At 44.0% G+C, this 25,709-nt stretch overlaps 2 protein-coding genes and 1 long non-coding RNA gene across 4 annotated transcripts in view; 1 reads left to right on the top strand and 2 right to left on the bottom strand.

Annotated features, from left to right (window-relative positions):
• LOC147013193 (late secretory pathway protein AVL9 homolog) overlaps positions 1–14,098 on the top strand; it is a 75,506-nt gene extending 61,408 nt beyond the window's left edge. Inside the window, exons 14-16 of one of the 2 annotated variants that reach the window (XR_015051420.1) lie at positions 3,640–3,736; positions 3,845–3,933; positions 11,246–14,098. Coding sequence is in view for 1 of the 2 variants with exons in the window: in XM_085855785.1 (XP_085711911.1) it covers positions 3,683–3,736; positions 3,845–3,933; positions 11,246–11,421 (319 nt within the window). In the remaining variant the exon portion in view is untranslated. The remainder of the gene's footprint in view (positions 1–3,639; positions 3,737–3,844; positions 3,934–11,245) is intronic. The other variant, XM_085855785.1, reaches the window with a different exon arrangement.
• LOC147013191 (uncharacterized) lies at positions 629–25,709 on the bottom strand. The gene is made up of 2 exons (XR_015051428.1): positions 25,129–25,709; positions 629–3,146 (listed from the first exon to the last, which is right to left on the bottom strand). It is a non-coding gene; the product is annotated as an uncharacterized LOC147013191 (long non-coding RNA).
• TMEM203 (transmembrane protein 203) lies at positions 23,335–25,129 on the bottom strand. The gene is made up of 2 exons (XM_085855814.1): positions 24,747–25,129; positions 23,335–24,576 (listed from the first exon to the last, which is right to left on the bottom strand). Exon 2 carries the CDS (start codon positions 24,386–24,388, stop codon positions 23,999–24,001), a length of 390 nt encoding a protein of 129 aa, XP_085711940.1. The 5' UTR covers positions 24,389–24,576; positions 24,747–25,129; the 3' UTR covers positions 23,335–23,998.

The following is a 25,709-nucleotide window of genomic DNA, read 5'->3' as shown; positions in this document are numbered from 1 at the left end:
GTGTGTGTGTGTGTGTGTGTGTGTGTGTGTGTGTGTGTGTTAACATCAGCTTTGTGGCCATGGCATCACGCAGGGGTGTGAGAGGAGGGGGGGGCATAAATTATCTATGTAAATGAGTACTGTGTAGCACTACCTGGTGGTGGTGGTAGAGGATATTAGTTTCCAAATTTCCTTTGGCTACAATGTTAATTATTCATGTTTCTCTTCCCATACAATTACAAATAGATAGATGTGTTGAAGTTTTGAAGGAAAAACAAAAAACTGTCAGTCCATCTATGAAACTGTGTGATGACTACATGTCTATTAATTACATACTGTTTGAATGTCAGTTGCACCATGACTTCACACACACAGGTCTATTAATTACGTACTATTGGAATGCACTTTTTGACCCTGAAGACCCCAAAATACCCCATAAGACCCTGCAGACCCAAAAGACCCCAATGAACCAAAAGACTCCAAGGAAGCAAAAGACCCAAAAGACCCTTTTGGCTCCTCGAACCTTTCGACCTTTACACCGTTTAAGTATGTTTAGACCCCTCAGACCTTTACAGCATTCAGACCCCTTCCACCCTTCAGACAGATTAGATCCTTGACCATTATTTTAAAGCTTTAGACCACGAGGACGTGTGTGTGTGTGTGTGTGTGTGTGTGTGTGTGTGTGTGTGTGTGTGTGTGTGTGTGTGTGTGTGTGTGTGTGTGTGTGTGTGTGTGTGTGTGTGTTCCTTATCCAAACTTGGGGTGCATACAACTTTATGTGGGGGTTAATATAGACTGTGGCCGTGGCCTCACATGGGGAGAGGGGGGGGCGGTGGTGGGGGGAGTGTAAATTCTCGATGTAAATTTGTACCATGTAGTGACATTTGTGGTGGCAGAGGGTATTACAATTTCCATTTTTACCCGGGTAACGCTGAGGTTAAAGCACTCTTTGCATGGGTAAATTTGTCCTCCTTCCCTTCTCCATCCCCCCCCAAAAAAAATTCTTGGGTGAGAAGGAGAAAGAAAGGAAGACAAATTTACCCATGTTTAGAGCGCTTTAACCCCAATTCGCCCCCCCCCCCACACTCCCGTTCTCCAAAAAAAAAAAAAAAACCGGAGGTGCATGTCAAAGCCTGTCATTGTGTGTGACATTTCTAGCGGGAAGGGACATAAGGACGAACGGTGCAGGGGGGAATTGTATGCATGGATAAATTTGTCTTCCTTTCTTTCTCCTCGTTCAAATTTTTTTGGCAAACAGGACGATTAATTGGTCCGTCAGGGAAGCGACGGGTAGGCTCTACCAGTTCAATCAATAAATGTGGAAAATAGTTTGCCAACCCATGACTATTTGAGCACATTGACCGCAATCCACAAACCTTGCCTCTATAAATTCATCGCGGCAGAACGAATCGAAGGGGTATCCCACGAACGGCAAGGCCCTCCTGTATTTCAATTTTAATAAAATAATGATTTTAAAGATCATTCAAAAAAATACGCAAGATTATACATCGATATATTGCATGGTTCTTTGAAGTACTGTATTATGAAGGCGATTTGTTTTACAAGTATATAATTCCATTTAAATAAAGGTTTAAAGGTGTATTAATAAAATAATTCTGGCTTTTACTACCATTTTTCCCAGTATCTGTTACACCACCCTATCTAACACATAACATTAATTCTTCGTGCCTGTTGTTTGTGTCATTTATAATGTCTTTTAAAAACAGTAAGTTTCCTTTTTGGAATGATTTTCAATTTTGTTTGTCCACCAGGTGGGCAGACAGAGTAGAAATATTATGTCACTCTTCTCTGCGCATGTGCGATCGGGATGACTTCAGAGCCAAAATACGGCAAAACGACAAACTTGTCTTCCGATTCATGTTCAAAATATAACATTCAATTTAAATTAGTTGTTCCTCGATCATAAACTGACGTTTGTAGACAGTCAGATGGATGTACATGAACCAATTGTTTAACCCTGCTTTTTGCTTCGAGCGTGCGGTGTAATAAAGTTAATTCAGTTGTAACACACACCAAAACAATCTTGAGTCCAAATTTCCAAACAGAAGGCCAGTGGATGTGATGGAGATGGTTATTTTTTTAACCCTTTCATTCAGAAATTTTAATTTTTCAGAAGCCTTCTGAAAAGTTAATCCCCCCATTGAAAAGTTAATTGGCAGAAGAATGTAAGTGATGTTGCGCAATCACCAGACACTGTAACGGTTCCCTCGTAGCTAACAAAGACCTTCACTATTTGAATGTTCGTTAAGTGGGGGATCCATCCATCCATCCATTGGAACCATACTCTGTGCAGAGCGTCAGTGCTGCTTAAGCAGTCTCCTTGGCTATTGGGCACAATCCTGGACGGGTCGCCACTCCGACACAAGACACCAGCAAGCTGGTACTCATTTTGCCGACCTCGGAAGGATGACGGGCTGAGTCAACCCCACCTGGAATTAATTCAATGGGGTTGGGATTTTAACTTAGGACCCTAGGATGCCAAGCCCACCACCCGAACCATTAGGCCAACACCAGGAAAAGTTGGGGATACCTGTATTTTGATGAGGTAATGAAGAAATCATATGTAATGATGGAAGAATGCCCTCTTGCTTTGAAGAACAGGAAAAAAAGGGGAGGAGAGCACAGAGAGTTGGAGTGGGAAGGGGGCAGATAGAGGACAGAGTTTGGGGGAGAGGTCGTGGGGAATGGGGGGGGGGGTGGGGTGAGTTGAGGCTTTGGGTGACGATTGAGGACGGGTGATGTCACATTTTATATTACACGGAATTTCCGCTCGTACCTGCTGGTCCTTAATACTGATTTCATTAAATCGGTCTCACAAATTTCCTGGCTCTGTGTTTTAATAACATCGCTTGGTTTGTTTGTCATCCATCACGACCATGATCCACATGTTTTCAGTCCACTGCTGGTCAAAGGCCTCCCTCAACTGATGTTGGAGGGTGTTGTCATACTCGCCACACTTGCGAAGTGTGGTTTGGCGAATGTTTGGGGAGTAATTTGTGATTTGTTCAGGATGCCAGTGATGGACTCGGCTCTGCTTCGTTGGACACCGTAGGATCTTTAACGTCCACCAATGCCACCAGTGCTGGCAGAAGCGTCTTCCGGCTTCACAGCCTTTCAAAGGACGGTGCACACATTGATGCCTCGCCCTGCATGCAAAACACCAGGATGACAGTTTATAGCTGGGCCAGGATTCAAACCCAGGCTAGACAGCTCAAAGGAGAGTACACATACTTCCCTCTCCTCAGACTATCGTGCCAGCTCCATGGTCATCAATGCACGTTCTTAAATAATGAACTTTAAACCAATATACTCCGATTTAAATTGCAAAACATTTCCACAGTTCTTTGGAGTTTAGATTGTGCATGTCACATGCCGGAAACGACTTTTTGCTTTTCATCCCTTAAAGAGCAATCGGGTACGTTTGTAAGTCTTAAGAATATAATACATGTGGTTACTCCCCCCAATATAATGCCTTTTATTTGATGTGTTATAAATGCTTCGAATAACAGCTTTTGTTCAGACAATATTTCGAAGGATTATGCAATCGTTAAAATAAAGAAAAATTTTACACTTTTGACTTGAAGTGAAATGTAGTCTCTATTTATTTATGTATTTATTTTTGTCATTTTATTCGTGCAGGTCTTTTTTGTGCTTTATTTGTTTTGTCCTATCTGCTTGGCAGACATCCGTTCCAGGGACAGTACAGTGTGTCCGATGTGAAACTCCGCCTGGCACAGTGAGTGCAAACTTACGAGCAAATTGGTCTCGAACACAACCAAACAAGGCATCCCTTTGTTGGTACGCTTCAAAATGCGGCCATTTTATATTGTCCTCGTTTTTGCAGCTCCGTGCAGAACAGTGAACGTGGCAAAAAGATCGGAAACGCTGTTTTGACAACAGGCCGTTCAATGGTCCAAACAAGCAAGGCTGTCGGTATGAGGCACCATTTAAGTTCCCACACACACCACACGAGAATGCTCAGTTGCATCATCTGTGTCGCAAGTGGAGTGGGAGAAAGGGTTGTGTAGTGTGGGGTGTGGACTGGAGAGCAGGTTGATACTGGATGAATAGAATGTATTTAGTTTGTGGATCCTGTGGAGCAGGAAGTTGGTTCCCATGGAAATACATCACCTCCACCCCCCCCCCACCTCCCTCTCCCCCTTCCCTCAATGTGGAATAATTACAGGACAAAGACATAATCGTGCACACAGTTCATGCAGTTGTTCAACTTGGTCAAATTTGAAAAATACATGATGTACAGTTTTATTTTTCATTGACCTTGGAAGGATAATGTTTAAAACAAAATTTTGTGCTTTACCAGGAACTTTGAGTCAGGATGGGGCCATTTGGCATATCATTCCTGCTAGATAACAACCCTTGTTGGTTGTGACCGGCAGGATATACATTCCGTCTGTGGAAGGAACTACATACGCTTCCTGCTCAAGCGTAGCTTCCATTCATTTGGCTATTCTCAAAGCACATTGCTTCTGTGTAGCGGGACCCTCTTAGTTAGTACGTCGTCGACACGAGTACACACAGTGCCTAGAGAAAGTCTACACCCCCTTTGACAATTTTCACCTTTTCTGGCCTTATAGCCTGCAATTAAATCAGATTTTTTTTTTAAAACATCAAACGGATTTGTTTTGGTGGGATGCTCACCATAACAGCCAGGATGTGCGATTGATGTTTAAGTGACGAATGTAGTCCTCATTGGTTCAAGATATATATATATATATATATATATATATATATATATATATATATATATATATATATATATGATATTCAAGATATATATCTAGCCTGAGGGCAAACGCCCAAATTCAGGATGGCAAGCCGTTGGTCATGGGAACTTGCTCTCATGGAGTGGTCCAATTGTATGACCCTGCATTCTGGCCCTTCGGGATGAGGATGTCTGTGTTTGTTTGACGATGTGCTTCAGCCTTTGGGCTGAGGGGTGTAATGTCCGGAGAGCAGTGAGGCACGTAGAGTCGTGAGGGTTGCCGTAACTCTCTTTATTGCGTGTCTGGATGTACACTACTGCGAGCCTCTAGCGGAAGCAAACAGCTATATGCCCTGCAGCCACGTGACTACCATCACAACTCCTCCACGCCCTCTCAACGCTCCCTGCCAATACACCACACTCCTCCCTCCTAAAAGTATGATTATAAAATGACAATTATAAAGAAAAGCATACTACAACATAAAAAAGCAAAGAGGAACAAAACGACATTAACCATGTAAAATCCTCCCAGTACCACCTAACCCTGGGGTGATGGTCGGCCGTGAATCCAAACCCAGACGAGACGGCACAAAAGAAAACGTGCTTCATCTGCACAACCTGTTACAATAATGCCGTCGTTTTAATCTGGCCCATAATTCAGCCCTCTATCCCCATCACAACATATACTGTGTTGATGTGAGTGAGTTGAATCCCAAATGCAGTGGACTGTAGAAGCGCCCCCAGGCGGCCCATGCTTACACGCCTTCCGGCGAGGTCGAGGTGACACGCTAAGACGAACCTCCTGTGCCCCTGGCCGACAAGCTTGCCCGTCCCCCCATGGACAGAAACAGGTAAGCACGCTGAGTTTGCCAGACATGAGGGCGCCGTCGCTGGCGGGAGCACGGGTGGGGCGGCCTTGGGAAGACACTCTCGCGGGGGCCGGGCCGTTAACGGGAGGGTGACGCTGAACAGCGCCGGAGTCCCACGTGCAAGTCGAACCGGCAATTAGCCGGCTGCAGTACCAGCAATCCCATAACAAAAGCATGCATCAAATCCAGTCAAGATATCCATGCACGTCCACACGGACAATCAGCGTACACTGCATGCATAGCAATGTCATAAAGCAGCAAAAACATCGTTTGTGCAGACGCAAACTTCTCTTCACGTACAGCGTGTTCCCACAGTATAATGTTAACACATGAGGTTGCAGCGAACTGCGGACTGTCATCGAATATCGAGATCTGAAAGACCTCTTTATTCGCAACGATCGTCCGCGAGCTCTTCACATCATAGACAGCATTGATCCCAATCAAACACATCTTGCTCACACGCGGACTGTCGGTATTTGCTTTCATAACGCCATGCTGAATCACTCGTGCCGCGAGAATCAAACACACAACAATTAGCAATTTATGAACCACGCTGCGCACACGCCTCTTGGTTGCCACGACGTTGAGGCGACTTGCGTGCAGGTCCCCATATGAACGTCGAAGAGGACACCGTAGATGGTCGTGTTCCGCGAACTTCTTGAATGCGACCAGCTCGCTCCAATCCCCCGCTGAAATCGCCTGAACGACACGGGTGTGCACTGTATCATGAGCGCAGCGCAAGCGCGAGAGTCCGTCGCAGCTGGCATGGCCCCCGTTGCTCCAGAACCGCATATCGTAGTTGCAGGAAACAATGAACGGAAACCCATGTTGCATCGTCGCGGCTCCTGCCGCCGGGACCTCACCCTCGGGTCTCGAGGGAGGCCCGGGCCCAAACGGAGGTACGGGGCCCGAAGGAGACACAGGTGCAGCTGGAGGTACGAACTCCGAAACAGGAACCTCCTCCCCCCGATACTCTAATCGGCTTGGCACGGGACGTCCAAGGCCACTGGCTGGCGCCGTCCCGTCTAGTTGAATGCGGGCCAACCCGCTCCGACCCAAAAGGGCGAGCACCTCCCCTATCACACAAACTGCGAGAGCGCGACCCGCTGACCTTGATGGGCGACCAAGACGTGTGCCCTGCCAACCGCTGGTAGCGCTTCACCGGTATACGTGTGCAATGCGAGGGTAGACCTGAAAAGACGTAGACCGGGGAGTGCACGAGCGGTGTGCTGGCTTATGATCAACACCGCCGCTCCGGTCTCAACTCGAAACACGATCGGTGCCCCGATCACCTCGACCCCCACTGTCATTGGTCTTGTCACCTTCGGACCAATTGAAAACAGGCTCAACATCAGCTGCATCTCCTGCTCCGGGCCGCTGGGATCGCTATGCCCAGCCTGCAGGACTCGACCCGGGGCGTAAAAGTGTACGTCATGCACAAAACACCGTACAGGCAGTTGGTCTCGACCTGGGACGTAGGGGTCGCTTCGCACACCACCATCCATGACCGTTATGATGGCCAACGACACTCGGCACACACACCGTAGATGTCCCTGAGTGTTCAGACCGCCGTCCGACTGACCGCGTTGCAACTTTCGGTCACGACCCGCACCGAAGACTGTGCATGCGGCCGCGGGCACTTGGTACACCGCACGGACCTCCGGATCACCTGTCGTGCTCTGGCCATCGAGGCTCCGGACATCTCAGAGTCTGTGCGACGGCCGACGCCGTTCTGAGTTGAATGTAATGTCCTCGTCCTTTAGCCGTGGCATTGCAGAAACCATTCCCGGGGCTTGCAAATCAGAAATAAAACGATCTCCGAGCCCGGCCGCCGTTCACTCGACGTGAATTTGCAGGCGCCGGCAAGATGCCTCACCCGTGCGGCGAAACTCGCGATGCGCTTCCCTGGGCTCCTCGCCAGGTGATCGAACTCGCGCGGCGTGAACTGCGCTGATTTTCCCGGCGCTCCGTGCGCCCTACAATCCAATTGCTCCGGCCCAAAGACTCAAAGTCAACACCGAGGAAAACCAGGCACTCTGCACGCGTCGACCCGAAACAGCCTCGTTGCCAATGTAATGTCCGGAGAGCAGTGAGGCACGTAGAGTCGTGAGGGTTGCCGTAACTCTGTTTATTGCGTGTCCAGATGTACACTACTGCGAGCCTCTAGCGGACGCGAACGGCTATATGCCCTGCAGCCACGTGACTACCATCACAACTCCTCCACGCCCCCTCAACGCTCCCTGCCAATACACCACAAGGGGCATGTGTATGCCAGTGGGACAGTCTTGCTAGACTGTGTACTTTGGCCATGGGGTCAATGTGCATTGTCCCAAGTTGTTTATATGTTTCGATTTTTTTAACCTTTTTTTTGGATAGAAAAGGTGCCTTCAAAGGGGGAAAATAAGCCTGACATCCAGATAGGCAGCTCCATTTGTCAAGCAGATAAAGATTACATGGTCATTGTCAGTTAAACATTAGTCACCGGGTTGAGGCCTACAGATTGGAGGTGACACTTTGGTGTAGGGCTTTATGTTCATTGGAGATCGGGGAGTGCTCGTCGCGATCCACATATCTCGATATATATATATACATAGTTTGTTACCTTCGCATTCTGCGAAAGGTTATGTTTTGGTCGGCGTGTATTAATTAATTAATTTATTTATTTATTTGTAATCTTGTGATTCGTATAACTCAAAAAGTATTAAACCGAATTGCATGAAATTTGGTGAGATGATTGGTTATTAGCCAGGAAGCATTCGCTTAGATTTTGGGATCGTTCGGGTCAAAGGTCAAGGTCAAGGTCACGAAAAGGTCAAAATTGTCTTTTTACGATAACACGGTCAATTTTTATTCAATTTGCATGCAACTAACGCCAAATGTTCAGAATTCAACGCCTCATCTTGTGATATGCAATATGACACAATGACGCCCATACTCTTGTTACCGGTTAGGGGTCAAAGGTCAGGGGGGTCACGACCTTGAAAAATATGCGGTTTTTGTCATAACGCGGTCAATTCTTGTCCGCTTTACATGAACCCAGCACCAAAATGTTCAGAATTTAATGCCCAATCTTGTGACACAATGACGTCATAACACGTCACCGGTTGGGGTAAAATGTCGGGGGGGGGGGTCACACCCTTGAACTAGAACGGGCACTCATAGAGCGCATACCTTCGCCGCCACTACTTTTTTTTGTTCTTGGTACGAGTGTGGGGAACTGGTTTCATATGAATGGTCTTATGACACAAACCACATATCTATAATGTCATGACCCCCCCGACTTTCGGGGGCTACGGACTAAACAACAATTAACTCTCGTTGTTTTGGCGAGTCTTCACTCGCAAGCTCGGTGAATACGTTTTAACAAGAGAAGGTAATCTCGTTTGATGCTGGTTTCATGCAAATCGAATAAGAATTGACTGAGTTATGCCGAAAACTGCATAGTTTTCAAGGGCGTGACCCCCCCCTGACATTTTACCCCAACCGGTGACATGTGTTATGACGTCATTGTGTCACAAGATTGGGCATTAAATTCTGAACATTTTGGTGCTGGGTTCATGTAAAGCGGACAAGAATTGACCGCGTTATGACAAAAACTGCATATTTTTCAAGGTCGTGACCCCCCCTGACCTTTGACCCCTAACCGGTAACAAGAGTATGGGCGTCATTGTGTCATATTGCATATCACAAGATGAAGCGTTGAATTCTGAACATTTTGGCGTTAATTGCATGCAAATTGAATAAAAATTGACCGTGTTATCGTAAAAAGACGATTTTGACCTTTTCGTGACCTTGACCTTGACCTTTGACCCAAACGATCCCAAAATCTAATCGAATGCTTCCTGGCTAATAACCAATCATCTCACCAAATTTCATGCAATTCGGTTTCATACTTTTTGAGTTATACGAATCACAAGATTACAAATAAATAAATAAATAAACAAATAAATTAATACAGGCCGACCAAAACAACCTTTCGCAGAATGCGAAGGTAAAAATATGCGGTTTTCGGCATAACTCAGTCAATTCTTATTCGATTTGCATGAAACCAGCATCAAACAAGATTACCTTCTCTTGTTGAAACGTTGTATTCACCGAGCTTGCGAGTGAAGACTCGCCAAAACGACGTGAGTTGATTGTTGTTTAGTCCGTAGCCCCCGAAAGTCGGGGGGGGGTCATGACATTATAGATATGTGGTTTGTGTCATAAGACCATTCATATGAAACCAGTTCCCCACACTCATACCAAGAACAAAAAAAGTAGTGGCGGCGAAGGTATGCGCTCTACGAGTGCCCGTTCTAGTTTTTGTTGTTGTTTTTTAAGAAGGGGAGGAGGGGATTGAAGTGGATTGTAGGTGGAGGAATGGGCAAGCACCGACAGCTCATTCACCTTGTGACAAGACACTCTCATCGATATCACAATCACTACACTTGCACACAATCACTCTTCCATGCCAAAGATACCTACCAGTCCAGAAATATTAATATACCTCTCTATCTGCAATGCTTCTCGGTCCCTATCTTCTGTATCTGCTGTCATTACCTCTCCAGGGAGAATGTTCCATGCATTAACTACTCTGAATGAAGGTTCTTTATGAAGGTCCAAACTCTGAATGAAGCTCCAATTGTATATTAAAATTGGAGAAATGTTGAGTTTTATTTGTTTTGAGAGAACTTTACACAGGTATGCCTAATACAACACCCCCAATGACATTTGCAAAAGACGTTTTTTTTTTAAAGCTGAGAGTTGTCATCAACATGTCTTGCAAAACGCGTTTCATGATCATTGTCGTTGTTTTGTTTAGAACTGTGTGCCTTACCTACCTGGATGTTGAATATTTTCTTGTACCTTGTAAAAACAAGTTATGCTGAATTTTGGATCAGCTTGTGTGTGGTACCAAACTTGTAGACTTTGCTAATGATGCAAGGGATTCCTCATTTAAATCTCATACTGTGTTGATTTCATCCATTGTCTACTCTTGTCCTTTGAAGGCACGAGTGCACTTCTATTTCTTCTTTCGTACGAAGTACATGGCTGTGGATGGCATAATTTGCTGTCGGGAAGGGTGGGGGGGGGGGGAGGGGTGCAGCTATGCTGCTGATGCAGTGCCCCTCTCCCCTGTAGGTTAGAGCAGGATTTTTGAAATTGACCAGAGTGCCAGCGATAGCTTGCCTCCTCTTCAAAAATGCCACGTGGGATATTTAACTTCAACCAACTTATGCTGGCAGACGGGATGCCCAGTTTAATGCCCATCAGAGGGAAGGCACGTACATTTGTGATTCGCCCTGCCTGCCAAACACGAGGATGACAATTTAGGGTCGGCCGAGAGTTGAAATCAGACTGGACAGCTCAGAGTGGAGTGCGCGTACCTCCAAGCGATCCTGCCATCCTGCCATTCCGAAAAGGGCACTGATGTCTTCTAACGTCTTTCCATCATGGATGTGATTTGTGTACTGTATAAAATGTTCCATGAGCCTTTGGTCACTGTTTGTTTTAAAAAAAAGTTGAAAAATGGCAGTATTTGAATTTCTGGTTGAAGATGAGCATTGATCTCAAGGACCTTTCTTCTGCTTTAGCTCAATTGTATCATTGTTACCATTAGACCATTTTTGACGTTGTACATTGCTGGTGTGTGCTACCACATGCCTCACAGGTCATTCGGTTGGTGGAGCACTTCAGAATGCCAGGTCTGCCGTTTCCACGTGGTTTTCTGGGCTGACACAACCAGGAACAGCCCCAGACCCACCGGGAGCAGCCCCAGACCCACCAGGAGCAGCCCCAGACCCACCAGGAGCAGCCCCAGACCCACCAGGAGCAGAAAAATCATAAAAGAGAACATTTGCCATGAGTTGGGAAGTAAAGAATTCACAGGACATGATACAAGATGCATTTCAGACAAAATGAAGAATCTTGGTATTAAGCATTCCACATTAAAAAGCAACTATCAAAACACAGATCACGAGTATTTTCAACATTTGAAGTCACGATTGCTTAATGCATCAAATACTTAGAATGTTACTCTTTAATGTATTTATTTTGATTGAAAAAAAAGGGAAATATTCCCAATCAGGTTCCATTCTTTTAAGCAAGTAATTCCTTCACTGGGTTACGCAGCAATGTAGATGAATATTGTATTTTGTTATGGCCATTTTTATCACTGACATTCTTCATCTTATGAGGAGCTACTTTGGTGGTGTTCAGACGGTTTGAGAAAAATCGTACAATGTCCATTATGTTCTCACAATTGTGCATCATCCATTCCCTTTCCTGAAGTTTGTTGAGACCCGGACCATTTTTCTGGTATTTAAACCATTGTTGCATTCTTAAAATTCCCTTTGAAAGACTTGAGATTGTATTGCAAGTCTGATTGATACAATTTATTTTAAAATCGTGATTCAGATTGAATAAGAGAGGAATATTAGGGAAGGGGAGGGTTGATGGAAGAGAGTGGATGGACGAATGAAAAGGGTGATGGATGGACCTTGGGGGAGTAGGGAGGTGGGAGGATTTACAGGTGGGGTCGGGGATTACATGGGGGGGGGGGGTGTGGGAAAAGATGGAAGGAAATATATGGGGGGGGGAGAGGTGGAAGGAATTACATGGGGGAGGGGGAGAGGTGGAAGGAATTACATTGGGGGGGTGGGAAGAGGTGGAATGAATTAGTTGGTGGGGGGGTGGCTGGAGTTGAGGTAGCAGGAATTACTTGGTAGGGGTGGGGGGGGGTGGTTGGAGTCAAGGGAGAAGGAATTAGAGTGGTCCTTGAACCTTTTCTTTAAACCAATTTTTTTTTGTTTTGTCCAGCTGTGTAATTTAGTAAATACAAATTAATTTTTTTTTCCTCATTTATATGCTCATTGGACAGAATCCCCACCTGCTCCCAGAGTCGGCGATGAGATTTCCAGACTCCCCTGCAGGTTCCGCAGATGGCATCCTACCTGATCGTGGGGTCCACAGACGTCCAGGGGCCCCGGACAGGTGGGGTCCCATCCGTGGTGAAATATTTTTTTACCTTGCTGTGTAATTTCAATTGGTCATAATAAGTAAATTATTTATAAATAAAAATACAATTTAGATCCCCCCCCCTCATTTATAAACCATCTTTCTAATCACGAGTTTTAAGGTGTTGGTTGCATGCAACGTTTGCTTTATATGTGTCCCAGTATTCTTATCAACTTCATTTGATCACATCTTTAACTTCCCAGAATATTTACTTTATACCTGTTTATTTAGTTTGATAGCAAGCAAAGAGTTGGGAAAAAATGGAATAATAAAGAATTACCTTTTACATGAAGCATTGCTCGTGCAATACGGGGCATTCTTATTGGAGGTCCTTTGACCAAGCAGTTCATCTTGAAGTTTCCGTGAATGTGCTCATAAGTCTCATAAAGGGGTAGAAACTGTTGTGGCTTGTTGGTGATGATTCTCAGTTGGCATTCCAGAGGTTCTGTTTAAAAGCCATCTGAATGCAGCAGTATTATGGATTTGGATTTGAAGCTTCAGGAAGTCTTCGTTTCAGAACTGCCACACCACTCCTGGATAATCGGCAAAAACCTGGCTGGCTCATAAACGATCTTCATGGTGGGAGAATACCTGCCCCATCTGGTCTGGTCTTCATGTGATGCTAGTCCTCTCACTGTGGTTGACTCTTATTCTCTTCCCTTGTTCCAGGTCATGCTGAATAACTATGAGTCTGACCCTTCCCCTGTATGTACTTGCAACAGGAAAAAAATGTTTTTTTTTTTTTTTTTAAAGAAAGCGGTGAAAGGGATCGGAAGTATCGCCATCACTTTTTTTTTAAATCAATCTATTGATTATACTGATTAAGCACAATTGGGTGTCTGCCTGTTGTATCGCCATTAAATGTTCAATATTTATTGGTTGTTTTTTTGAAAAAATACTCCAAAAAGGAACCTTGTATGTCGGGGACTTGCACAGTGAAAATGGAACCTATTTGTTTGGCTGTCTAATGTATCACAGCATGGTTGTTTGTCCATTCACATTTTAAATATGTCCATAATGCGATTATTTTTACTTGCAGGTTAAAACGTTTGTAAATGTCAATTGATAAGAGATTGAACTGAGCACATCGGTCGATCCCGTGGTTTTCACAACCGGTGCACATATTCCCGTTCTCGATTGTTGATGTTGTATTAATGACATGTCAGCATGTACGGTACATTTGCTGTTGTGAAGCTATTTATTAAATGGGGAATGTTCGGTGATGTGAATAAGCCTGATCTCGATGCATTGCTGTTGGATTTTGTGAATCTTTTTTTTTTTTTGACATGACATTTGTGGCCATCTTGATGAAACTGCAGCTATATTTGAATGTCACCTGTTCAGCCTGGTTGGATGATTCAGGGAACTTGCGGTAGCATCCGACCGTTGCTTTTCGAACTCCATCTGGTGATGCCCGACACCATGATGGGAAATTATTTGTATATACCTGATATTTTCTGCTATCGTTTACACCTCTCATAATGCGGATATTAAACGATTGAACATGTTTTCCTTTATTCCTCGATTTGTTCAAGTGTGATTTGCAAACTTTGTTGAAGTGCGCCTTTCCTCCGATGACCAACTCAGATGATCAATTCTGATTCAGACTAGGTCACTCTACCATGGACATGCTGCTTCTACTCGTCCAACAATATATGGAGGTGCTCGATGTCAGAAGTGAGATCTGGGCAGTCTCTCTGGACATATCTCGTGCTGTTGATACAGTTTGGAATCTTGGCTTGCTTTCCAAACTCTCTGCCTATGGCATCTAAGACCAACTCCACACATGGCTTACTGACTTCATCTACTCTCGTAGCCAACGTGTGGCTCTCGATAGAATCCTTTCATCTCCCCTCCCTGTCAAGGCTGGTGTGCCCCAAGGCAGTGTTCTGGGCCCAGTCCTATTCCTGATCTTCATAAATTAACTCTCTGACTCTCTGGAAAATCCTCCATCTATTTGCTGATGACTCCACCCTCTGCCACCGTGACTTTCCTCTTCGGACCTTAAAAACAAATCACAAGTTGGTCAAACACTTGGAATGTCTTTCAATCCTGACAAGTCTCACTCTCTGAAAGGACCTTACAACAAACCCTCCCATCTACTTTCTCAACAACCTTCTCAAAGAAGTCCAGTCACTCAAACTCCTGGGTCTCACTATCAGCCATGATCTTTCTTGGGCAAACCACATTTCAAAGTTGGCCTCCAAACCCAACAGCCGACTGGGCATCCTCCGTCATGCAAAGTCCTTCCTTGGCATACCTGAACTCCTCTTCACCGACAAGGCTTTCATAACGCATCTTGATTGAATGCCATTCTCCCCTCTGGACTGGTGCCCCTGTGTCACACCTTGCTCAGCTTGATGTCATGGAAACGAAAGCCTTCAAGATCATTGGAATCTCAAGCACTGAAGCTGAGTCTATGGGCCTATCACTTCGCCATCACCCAAAACACACACACACACACACACACACACACACACACACACACACACACACACACACACACACACACACACACACACACACACACACACACACACACACACACACACACACATATACACACACACACAACACCCTTGTCAGTAGCACTGTCAGGCCCAAAAGTGTCTTTTAACAAGACTCCCCCTATAGTATAGGGAGAGGCTTATTGCTGTTGTTTGGCTTGTTTCTGCAATTAGTGCCCCCAATTTTTAATGGTACCACAGAATTTTTTGGACCCCAAGCATTACTAAGTCACCATTTAGGTTGTTTTTTTTTTTCTTCCTTCACTGGCAATTTCCAAGCTGGACTTTTGGAATGAGATTTTTGCATCAATAATGTGAATAGAAAGTACGCGGGGTTGACAGTTGTTTTTGACGTTGACGAAACTAGACATTTAAACATTTTTCACCAAAACTCGATGCGGGGTTGTCTAATCAGAACGAAATTGCCCTCCATAGATAGCCTAGATCAAGCCACATTTAAACTCAATTTACATCATACCCCTCCGGGTTAAAGGTGAAGGTCAAATGGCGGCCTAATATAAGAACCTTGTTTGGTCATTGCTCAATTTTGCCAATATGGAATCACAACAACTGTTTGGCCTTCCAATATGTTGTTGCAACATAATAATGGACCTGCACTGAAGTTGTGCACCTAATATTTGATTAGTGTCCCTGACTAATCTTGGATTAGTCTTGGAAACTTGGAATACAGTTTCTTGGATTGTGACCAAACTAACAAAAACTCTGTGGCCAAATTACCAGAACTCGACCAAGCAATACTAATATATTCTTCCTACAAAACACATTACAGTTTTTGATCACAACTTGAAATATAAACTGGAGCTGTAAACGTCCCCCCCCTCCCCTTTTCCCCATGTTCATCCTCCAATTCACTACTTTTAATGTGTGTCAAATTTAACATGGCTGGCTTTTTTTTTTAACCTACATGGTTGAGTTTGGACCTAGTGGCAAATACACCAGATTGGCATCCCTGAAATTTAGTTTAAATCCAGATGAAGGCAGAACTATTGAGGGTTTGTATTGTAAGAGTTATTGAAACCAAGATGCATAGTACCAATAGAATTGCCACATTATTGGAGTGATGGTGAAAAGCTAGTTGACTCAATAATGATCTACAGGGAATGGGTAATGTCATAAATACAGAATGTATAAGAATCTGTATTTGAGGAAAAAAATAAAATAAAAAAAACCCTCAAACATAAACAGTCTTCCCGACTGTCGCATCTCCGCTGAGTTTTATTTGTTTTTAGCTCAAACATGCTATTATCCAAGCTTTTCTTATTAGCCTCTGTTGGACTTTGTCCGAAACAGGGGCTTATAGATTTGGTCTCAATTTTCATGTGTGTGCGTCCGCAGCCATATCTCAGACATGCATGGACCGTTTTTTATTCGTACTTGGCACAAACTTATCCACAGCCTAGACAGATTACTAAAAAAGCCTTTGATAGTGTCCCACATTCATGAATTATAAAATGCATGCAGATATGAAAAATTAACCCCCAAATAGTCACAATGATTGAGAAAGAAATAACGTTCTGGAACCCAACTCTGATACTACCTTACGTGGAAGGAAAGATATGACGTGCTGTTGTGGGGCCGAGTTTTGGTGGCGAGCACGACCGCTAGGTGGAGCAGTAGAGTCGGCTCCACCGAACACCCAGAATCTAGGTCGTACCTTTCAGATAAATCCGAAAGGTCACGGGTCCCTTATCGGACCGAAGATCACCAATAGGTCGACCACGTGGGATAGGGTCAATTGCCAATTTCAATATAACTAAATAACCACGTCGTCCAAACTACCGGGGAAATTCACCCTCGGCAGGATCTGCACGATCTGGGCCGTTACCGAGCCGGATCCGAGTCGTACCCCGAGCGGAGAGTACCAGATTTCTGCCGGGCCGATTGCACGATTGCAGCAACAATGAAGCCTCCTAATTCCCGTTCGCAGCGCGGCAAAACAATGATAGAAAGGACAAGGACGAGCTGGGACGTTCAACAAGAGGGAATTTGTTTACAATAATCAAGGGAACGAGGGGAACATGCAAAGAGCAGAGTTATCCGACGAAGCAATGCAAATAATGTACAACAAAAGCACTGAACAATTCTACTTAGACAAGACAGGCCCGCACACTGACACGCACACCCAACAAAGAAAATGGACCCGTCAGGTCTTTATTCGGCTCTCCAGTCGAGGAGGATAGTTCGGCTGGGAGTCAGGACGGCTGGCTACCTGGTCGCGAGCGCGCGGCTGGTCGTCCACCCCTTCCCGGAGCTCCGGTCGCCAAAGGACGGACCAGGGCAGCCGAATCCAGAGGAGGCGAGACGAGGTAATCTCCCTTGATGAAAATCGACCGCTCGCTGTAATGCGCCAGACGAGACACCTCTGAAGACACCTCGCGGGATGCAGTTCGCCGCAAACCCAGGCAGACGTGCTTCGAGACCACCCAGGACACAAAACTCTCCACTCGTCCCGACAACCACACTCTTCCTCTTCAGGAGCGAGGGGGCTTCTTCTCCTGGCCACTCGCCTCCTGATTGGTCGGACCCATCACGCGATTCCCTGGCCGTCTTCCATTGGACAGGCCCACGGTAGGCAGGGCAACTCCCATCCTTCTGGGTGGAGTCCCGGTCGAAGGCGTTTGTAGCTCCGCCTACCTCCTCACCCGCCGACTACCTCCTTTAATTCCCATTAGACGAGGGACGGGACCCTAACTAGAAACACGTACTTACCGATATAACTGATTGATAGGACCTGGCTGTTGTGTGCTCATGGCTTCCAGATCCGCAACAGTATCTTACAAGGTGAGTCTTTCCTCCCTCCTCTTTTGTCTCGCTCTGAACCCACTGAGTAATCTCATCAATGAATAAGGACATGGATACAATCTCATATGCAACATAAAAATGATGAAAGACACAAGAAAGTTAACACACCTGTATATGGACGATCTAAAACTCTTCTCCCCAAATTATAAGAAATTGGCAGATAAACTGAAACTAGTGAAGCAGTACTCGGAGGACATCCGAATGGAGTTTGGTGTTGACAAATGTGCCAACTGCACATTTGTACAAGGGAAAATAAAAAGAACATGCACCATCTCAATCGATCAAAGTACAATATGGGAATTAGAAAACAAAGCAACCTACAAATACTTAGGAATAGAAGGTGGCACCTAGGTACAACACAATACAATGCACAAAAAATCATAAGACTAATTACGGAGAATAAGACTAATTCACGAAGCATCCTACACAGAATAAGACTACTTCTGAAGTCATCCCTCTATTCAAGAAACAAAACCAAAGCTATAAACAAACTTGCAGTGCCAGTATTCCAATATAGCTGTGCAATTATAAACTGGCCACAATTGGAGATCAACAATTTAAACACTAAAACAAGAAAACCTTTAACTATTCACAAGATGTTCTACAAAAACCAATGCATACTGAGGTTGTACTTACCAAGACGCGGAGGAGGTGGTTTGATGTAGTTCAACCAAGTGCACAGAACATCGTATGTTGGACTGTATGTGAATAGCTCAACAGACTATCGGATGAGACTTGCACACGAACAAGAAAACAACAAACCAGAAAAGAAATTCTTAATCCATTGAGCAACAAGCTTCCAAAAACAGGTGTAAACTCAAAGGGCACTCGGGAGGGCACACATCTCCGCCATGTAATGCCTGATCCACGAGAACCCCTGCCTGATCCCTGATCCAGGGATTTACAAAGAAGGTTCTTTGGAATGGCTAAGAAGAGATCAAATTAGTTGGGATGGAGAACGAGTCATCATCAATGCCCAAGACCAAGGACACTACACTAATGCTTTTAAGAAAATGGTGGGATTGAGCCAATCAGACAAATGCAGGTTTTGTGGGGTATAAACAGAAAGTACCAGCGACCTCCGGGATGTAAAACAAACTCATGTCAGAACAATTGTACACAGAAAGACATGACAATGTCTTTGGAGTTATCCACTGGTACATTTGTAAGCACTTCAACATCTCAGTCCCAGAACAATCATGGAAATAGAAACCAAGTCCAATCCTTGAAAATGAACAAGTAATGCTCACGTGTGACAAGCCGATCTCGTCAAGTGTGAACAATGCAAACAAAGCAATGCATCTGGACATAGTACTCAAACACAAAAAGGAAAAGTTAGCATTGATGATGGAGGTTTCAGTTCCCAATGACTTTGGATTAAATGCGACAGGAATCAGGAAAATGACCAAATACCAGGACCTGAAAAATGAGGTCAAGATGATTTGGAAATTGAAGAAAGCTGAAAGTGGAGAGATAGTTGGAGCTCCAGGAATGATAAAGAAAACCCTGAGTATTTAAAAATCATTCTGGGAATATCACTACAAACGAGCTACAAGTGGAGGCTTCCAGTGGTTCGGTGAAGCATCTGAAAAGAGCCCTCGGAACGAGGCTATGAGAACAAAACTTCACAATCTGGTTCATGAATCATGATCTTTTATCAAAACATAGGAGGTGGAGATTTTGAGTTCTGGGACAACTCCCTCTCACCTCCTGAAACCCGCAAATGGAGATAACCAAAGGGAACACTTTGGTGCAGTTAAAGGAACAATATTTGAGGAATGAGTGGATCATCAAAATACCTCCATTTCCCTCTGTATTTTGGCTTTGAACCCATCGAGAGCAGCCGGCCCATGTCAGAAATATCAAGTGGAGTAAAGGGCAAACCTTCGTAGGAAGCAGAACGTACACGTTCCAATCAGTCTATCCAGATACATCAATAAGTTATTCATTGAATTGGTCCAATTCAATAAATGTTCGAAATTTTTCTTGTGTTTCGCAACGTTGTATCCCCACATGAGATCAAGCTCAAACAGCCTCAGACTCAAGGGGAGAAGCTTATGTTTATCAAAATGAATATAATTATTGATGTAGATGGATATCTCCATCGCTCTATCACACTCTTTTCACTGGAACGTCGTTACGTCTAGCGCTAGGCTAGGCCTTTACAATGGTGTATTACTCATGACAATTGGAATTGCATTTTTCAGCTTGAAAGAAAAACGACGATGAAATGTCTGATATCTCGGGATGTAAAAAAAATTCAAAATAGAGAGTTCATAGAACACCTTACCCCATGCAGTGTTAATGTATCGAATTCAACTAGCGGGGTATGCTTACACATCGTAAGCAATAACGAACTGTGCTTCCCCATTGTCTTGGGTCACTCACCTGCATTTTTTTTCTCATTTATTTATATTTTCATTTGCAGATGCTATCCGACAGTTATGTGATTTTTTTTCTCGGTATATAGGCTTCGATGTCTGTCGGCCCACAAAATTTCAGCTTTCTACATTACTCGGAAGGTACTGAACTTTATCACTCAGTCAGTGGTTACAATGAGCTTCATATATTATTAGAATAAAATATAATATATTTGACTAGCAAGGTATAGGACGGGAGCTCTGCGCTGGGCCGCGCTATGAGAGGGTGTAGGACAGCCCGGAATCATGGCGAAACCCAATCCTTATCCCTGTGTCGTAAGAGGCGACCAGAGTTGCGTCAGGAAGGGCATCCGGTGTAAAACCTATGCCAAATCAGTATGCGGATCATAACAGATGATCCGCTGTGGCGACCCCTAACGGGAGCAGCCGAAAGACGAACAACAACTAGCAAGGTATAGGTGCTATGCACAAGTGGGAGCCAAAAATCTCAATAAAAACAAGATGGTATTCATAGAATACATACTGTACACAGTCTTGGGAAGGACTTGGTGCGAGCTAACTCTTTTGTTTTTGTTTGATCCAATATGGCTGCCAGACTGATGAACATAGTCTTGATCAAACCATATTTCCCATGGGTAGTTGATCAATTAGTTAAATTTTGCATTGATTGGTGAAGCGGTTTCTCCTTGGAAGATTTTCAAAGAATATTACTTGGATCCAATATTGCTGCCAGACATGACACGTGATGGTCATTTTGATGAAAATCCTGTTCAAATCGACTTGAAATCGGATGAAAATTGAGAATTTCAGAAAATTTGCCTATGTTGACCTCAAAAGTAATTGGTGGTTGAATTCAGTGAAGCGATATGAAAATTCTGTTCAAATGAAGTCAATCGGATAAAAATTGACAATTTCAGAAAGTTGACCTCAAAATTAATTTGTAGATTAATTCAATGACCAAATGTAAAAATCCTGTTCAAATGTCAAGTCAAATCGGATGAAAATGGAGGATTTCAGAAATTTGGCCCATGTTGACCTTTTGGCTTATGTTGACCTCAAAAATAATTGGTGGTTGAATTCAGTGAGGTGATTTGAAAACGCTGTTCAAATTTCAAGTCAATCATATGAAAATTGACAATTTCAGGAATTCAGCCTATGTTGACCTTTTGGCCTATGTGTGAGCTCATATAGTTGGTGGTTGAATTCAGTGACATGATATGCAAATTCTCTTCAAATTTCAAGTGAATCGGATGAAAATTGAGGATTTCATAAAATTGCTCTATTGACCTTTGGCCTATGTTGACCTAAAAAGTGACCGCTATATCACATGGTCATGTAGCATGTGGTAAAGTTTCAATTTCCTTTGCGGAACGGTTTTCGATGTGCCCTCTTAACAAAATGCAAACAAACACGACGTACGCCATATGTACGTACAATCTACGCCACACGTACTTATGCTACCGATCACTTAACCCTGCTTTTCGCTTGAACAGAGTAAAAAGGTTTTGAGAAATTTTATGAAAACTCCCACCCACTTTTGGACACTACAGGAACTCGAAAAGCTGCACAGAAAATTTGGTGGGTTACTCGGAAAAAAAAAGAAAAAAAAAGTCTCAAGTTGATTGTGTGATGTTGATGGTCTCATGGTGTGAATGTTGATAGAAAAGTCTATGCACGGATAATACCGAAACGGCGAATGTGTCTACACGTGGACAATTTAAATCACTGCAAATTCTATTGATGGACTTGATTACTCATCTTTTTTTCCATCTTCGGTGAGGACATGCAGTCCTTTTGCATCCAGGGAGAAAGATCGGCGTCGTACCGATGGAAAAGCAAAATCTCATTGGTAGTAAGATATTACCGAACCAGTGCATGTTTCTATACGTGATAAATGGAAAAACTGGTGATGCCGAACCCGTGAATAAGTTTACATGCGGAGAGAAAGCAGCCAAGCAATCCATTCTAAATCGTTGATAAGGAGCGGCTGGCTTGGCAAGCCCGAGCTCGCTGCTAACTGAGCACACGTCAGGAGTAAACTTGATGACAGTTAAAAATAAAAATAAAATTGTACATTTTATTAATTTTTGTTCTCCATATTCTCATCATAAAAGGTTTGTTGAAGATTTGATGACAAAAGCTCAATTGGTAAAAAAATGTTCTGGCTTGGACAAACACGATGCACTGCAGCGAGGCTGAAGAGGGCTTTTCTCAATATTTTCATCATCTATTAGTGTGTCAATGACTTAAACTGATTAATAATGCATGCCCCCTATTTGCCAACTACATTAAAACGATAAAATGGACATTACTTGTATATCATTTTGGCCCGATATATCAATGGTGAAGCATGAAAAATCCTAATATCCAGATCTAGATCTTCACCAAAATCTAATCAATTCGTCCTTGTACACCAAGTTTCGTCTGAATCGGTCCATAACTTTTTGAGACATTCTGCTCACAGACAAACAGACGGGGAGAAAACATAACCTACGTCCACCTTTTGTGGCGGAGGGAATAAAATAATGATTTTAAAGGTCGTATAAATAAAATTCCAGAAGTAATTTACCACCATTGTGCAGCGTCTTATACACCACCTTATTTAACATGTCCGCATACAGAAAAAACTGGAGGTTTTTGGAAGCGGTAAGAAGGCGATTTGTGTTCTTCAGTGTTCAAGTATATAATTCAATTTAAATAAAATGAAGATCATAAAGGTAGTAGAAAGATTAGAAATTTCCGAAGTTTACCACCATTGACGTAGTATGCATTACATCACATCATTCAACACGTTAGATTTGTTCGTTGTGCCCGTTTCTGTCCTTTGTGATGTCTAAAATTAATCGCTACATTTTATTAAAATTAAATTGCTGGGTTGTTAGCAGTAAACAAAATGTTTCTGGAATTAAAAAATATCAAATGTTGACTGTTTATAAACTATATTACTGCGCTGTAACAAATACAAATTATGTTGTTCAACTACCATCAGCAAAGTGACAGATTCAATGGGAGTACCAATGAAAGAGCCAAGATAAACACAAAAAAAACCTGTTTTAATGAAATAACCTTTTCATTCCTATGAACAACAACGGTGGGAAAGTAATAAAGTTATGAATGAAATACTATTTTATCTTAAAAGATAAAAGTCAACATCAAAATACACGTTTCTTTATCTTTCACAGGTATTCAAATACAACGTCAAGTCTTGAGCATTACGTCAAGCCAGGTACAGGTGACTCAGACATCCGTGGACACAAGTACCATGGCACGGAGGTAGCCAAGAGTTATGTACTCATCACCGAAGGGGCACAGTCGAGTTTCATGTGTGGGACACTCACTGCCTTCCTGGCACAACGTTGTGGGAAAGACATGCAGTATTGTACTTTGCAGGAACATTAAGCCAACCATCCTGCCTGTCTCCTACCGGTGTATCAACATTCCCCTAAATCCTCAGTCATATTCCTCACCAGAGTCCGACACACTCGCTCACTTATTCTGAATCTCATGAGACCTTGTCCACAACAAAAGGTCCAGTATATTGCTCTTCCATTACGAAACACCTGAACTTGTGATACTGAGATGGAGCAATGTTCTGTTACCATCTTTGCAATGAAAGGGCAATCAACGCCAAGTACAAAACTATCATGCACGACACCAGGAGCACACCAGTTACTTTTTGGCTTCATCTTAAACGCATCAAGATACTCGGCAAGCCCTGACCATGAGAAGCTGCAGCAAAATGAACAGTGGAGACATTATAAGACCGTGTGACAGATCAGAAGAAGGCTGCACCAGCTTCTGGCAGAGGAGCATTTCGAAGATGAACTTGAGGCTCAACACGGTGGCGATCCAAAGCGTCCTCATGCCGGCCAGGCGCATATCCCCGTCTTGATACAGGCGAATGAACACTATGACGGTGAAGTACGCAGTGAGTCCGTCGGCCACAAACAACGGTATGAAGACATTCCACCAGTCCAGCTTCAGTGACTGCAGCACCGAGAAGACGAGAATGCCCAAGAGCTGAATGGCCATCTCGAACGTGGCAAAGCCCAGCCATTGGACCAACTCCTGAACCGTGAAGAGCATGCTGGAGCCCTCTACTCTCGTCAGGCCACCTTACTACAGTTCAAAGGTCGAGTAGTTTAAGGTCGTTATGGACTTCCTGTTGCGTCAAGAGATGATGTCCCGGATGTACAAATACCCAGGAGGGTAGTTTTGTTGAGAAGTTGGAGAAGTTGGAGAAGGACGTTACTTCTCTCTGATGCTCTTCATGTCTGCACGGATAGACAAATAAACAAATAAAAGGAATCAAACTCAGCAAATACTTCAATGACAACCAACCTGTAAGGTGATTCCAGGTGACCATTTAAATAAGCAAGTTCTCACTTGCTTCACTCAAACGAGGGTAGTACAAAACCATCGATAGTAAGACCATGTTCATTACCGGGAGTGCTCGCCCAAAAGGAACGTCCATCGTAGACCATCTCCGGCCACCACGTCTGCACACTATTTTATCAATGGCTGGACTCTTGAGAAGATCCACAGAGAGAATGAGAAACACACAGAAGCCATAAACACACCAGCAGATGGCCAGAGACGTTGGGTACTGTACGCGGCCCGTGGGTAGACTGTACGCGGCCCGTGGGTAGACTGTACGCGGCCCGTGGGTAGACTGTACGCGGCCCGTGGGTAGACTGTACGCGGCCCGTGGGTAGACGATTTAATCACGAAGGTACCAATTTAAACTCGATACAGACGGTTAACGGACGGCTCGATTATTTGAAGAAGAGGAAGGAAACATTAAAGATCCGGATTTATCATCAAACCTCGTCACGTTGTTATTTAATCTTGTCGTTCTGGCCGAACAGATCGGCGTCCAACTCGAAAGTCCGTCTACCGACCGGCGGGCCGCCGCACGTCAAGGCTCGCGCGCAAAACAGGAAGTGAGGTCATTCGCGCGAGCCCACCCGGAAGTATAAGTCGTGACGCTGCTGCTTAAAATATAAACGCGACGTTATAGTTTTTTCAAATCAATATTCACATCAGATAAGAGACCACCTTCCTTCCTCACTAAAAATGTGAGCAGTGTCATGTATCAGAACATATGGAGCACCTTTTACCCCCCCCCTCCCCCCTCACACACTGCCCCTAAGGCTACGAGGTACCTCAGACGTGAGAGAAATGGGGATCTGTTGTTTAGATCTTCCGGATATTTACGACCGTTTGTGCCACACGGATCGTCGTGTCTGTAAAAGTGATATTAAAATTTATCAAAGAAAATTTGCCCTTTTTATTATTTATTTATATTGTACTTTTCACCTATTTTTGGAGCGTGGCATATTTAGAGTCTCCACGGCTCTGAAGACGCCATTCTATTCCGAATAGGAAGAAGACTAAGAGGAAGAAG

This window comes from Eptatretus burgeri, chromosome 14 (assembly GCF_056783735.1).
Source record: "Eptatretus burgeri isolate ZD-2024b chromosome 14, Ebu_testis_v1, whole genome shotgun sequence".
Lineage (NCBI taxonomy): Eukaryota > Metazoa > Chordata > Myxini > Myxiniformes > Myxinidae > Eptatretus > Eptatretus burgeri.
Note: the sequence above shows the minus strand (reverse complement) of the source record. Positions and strands in the feature narration are given on the sequence as shown.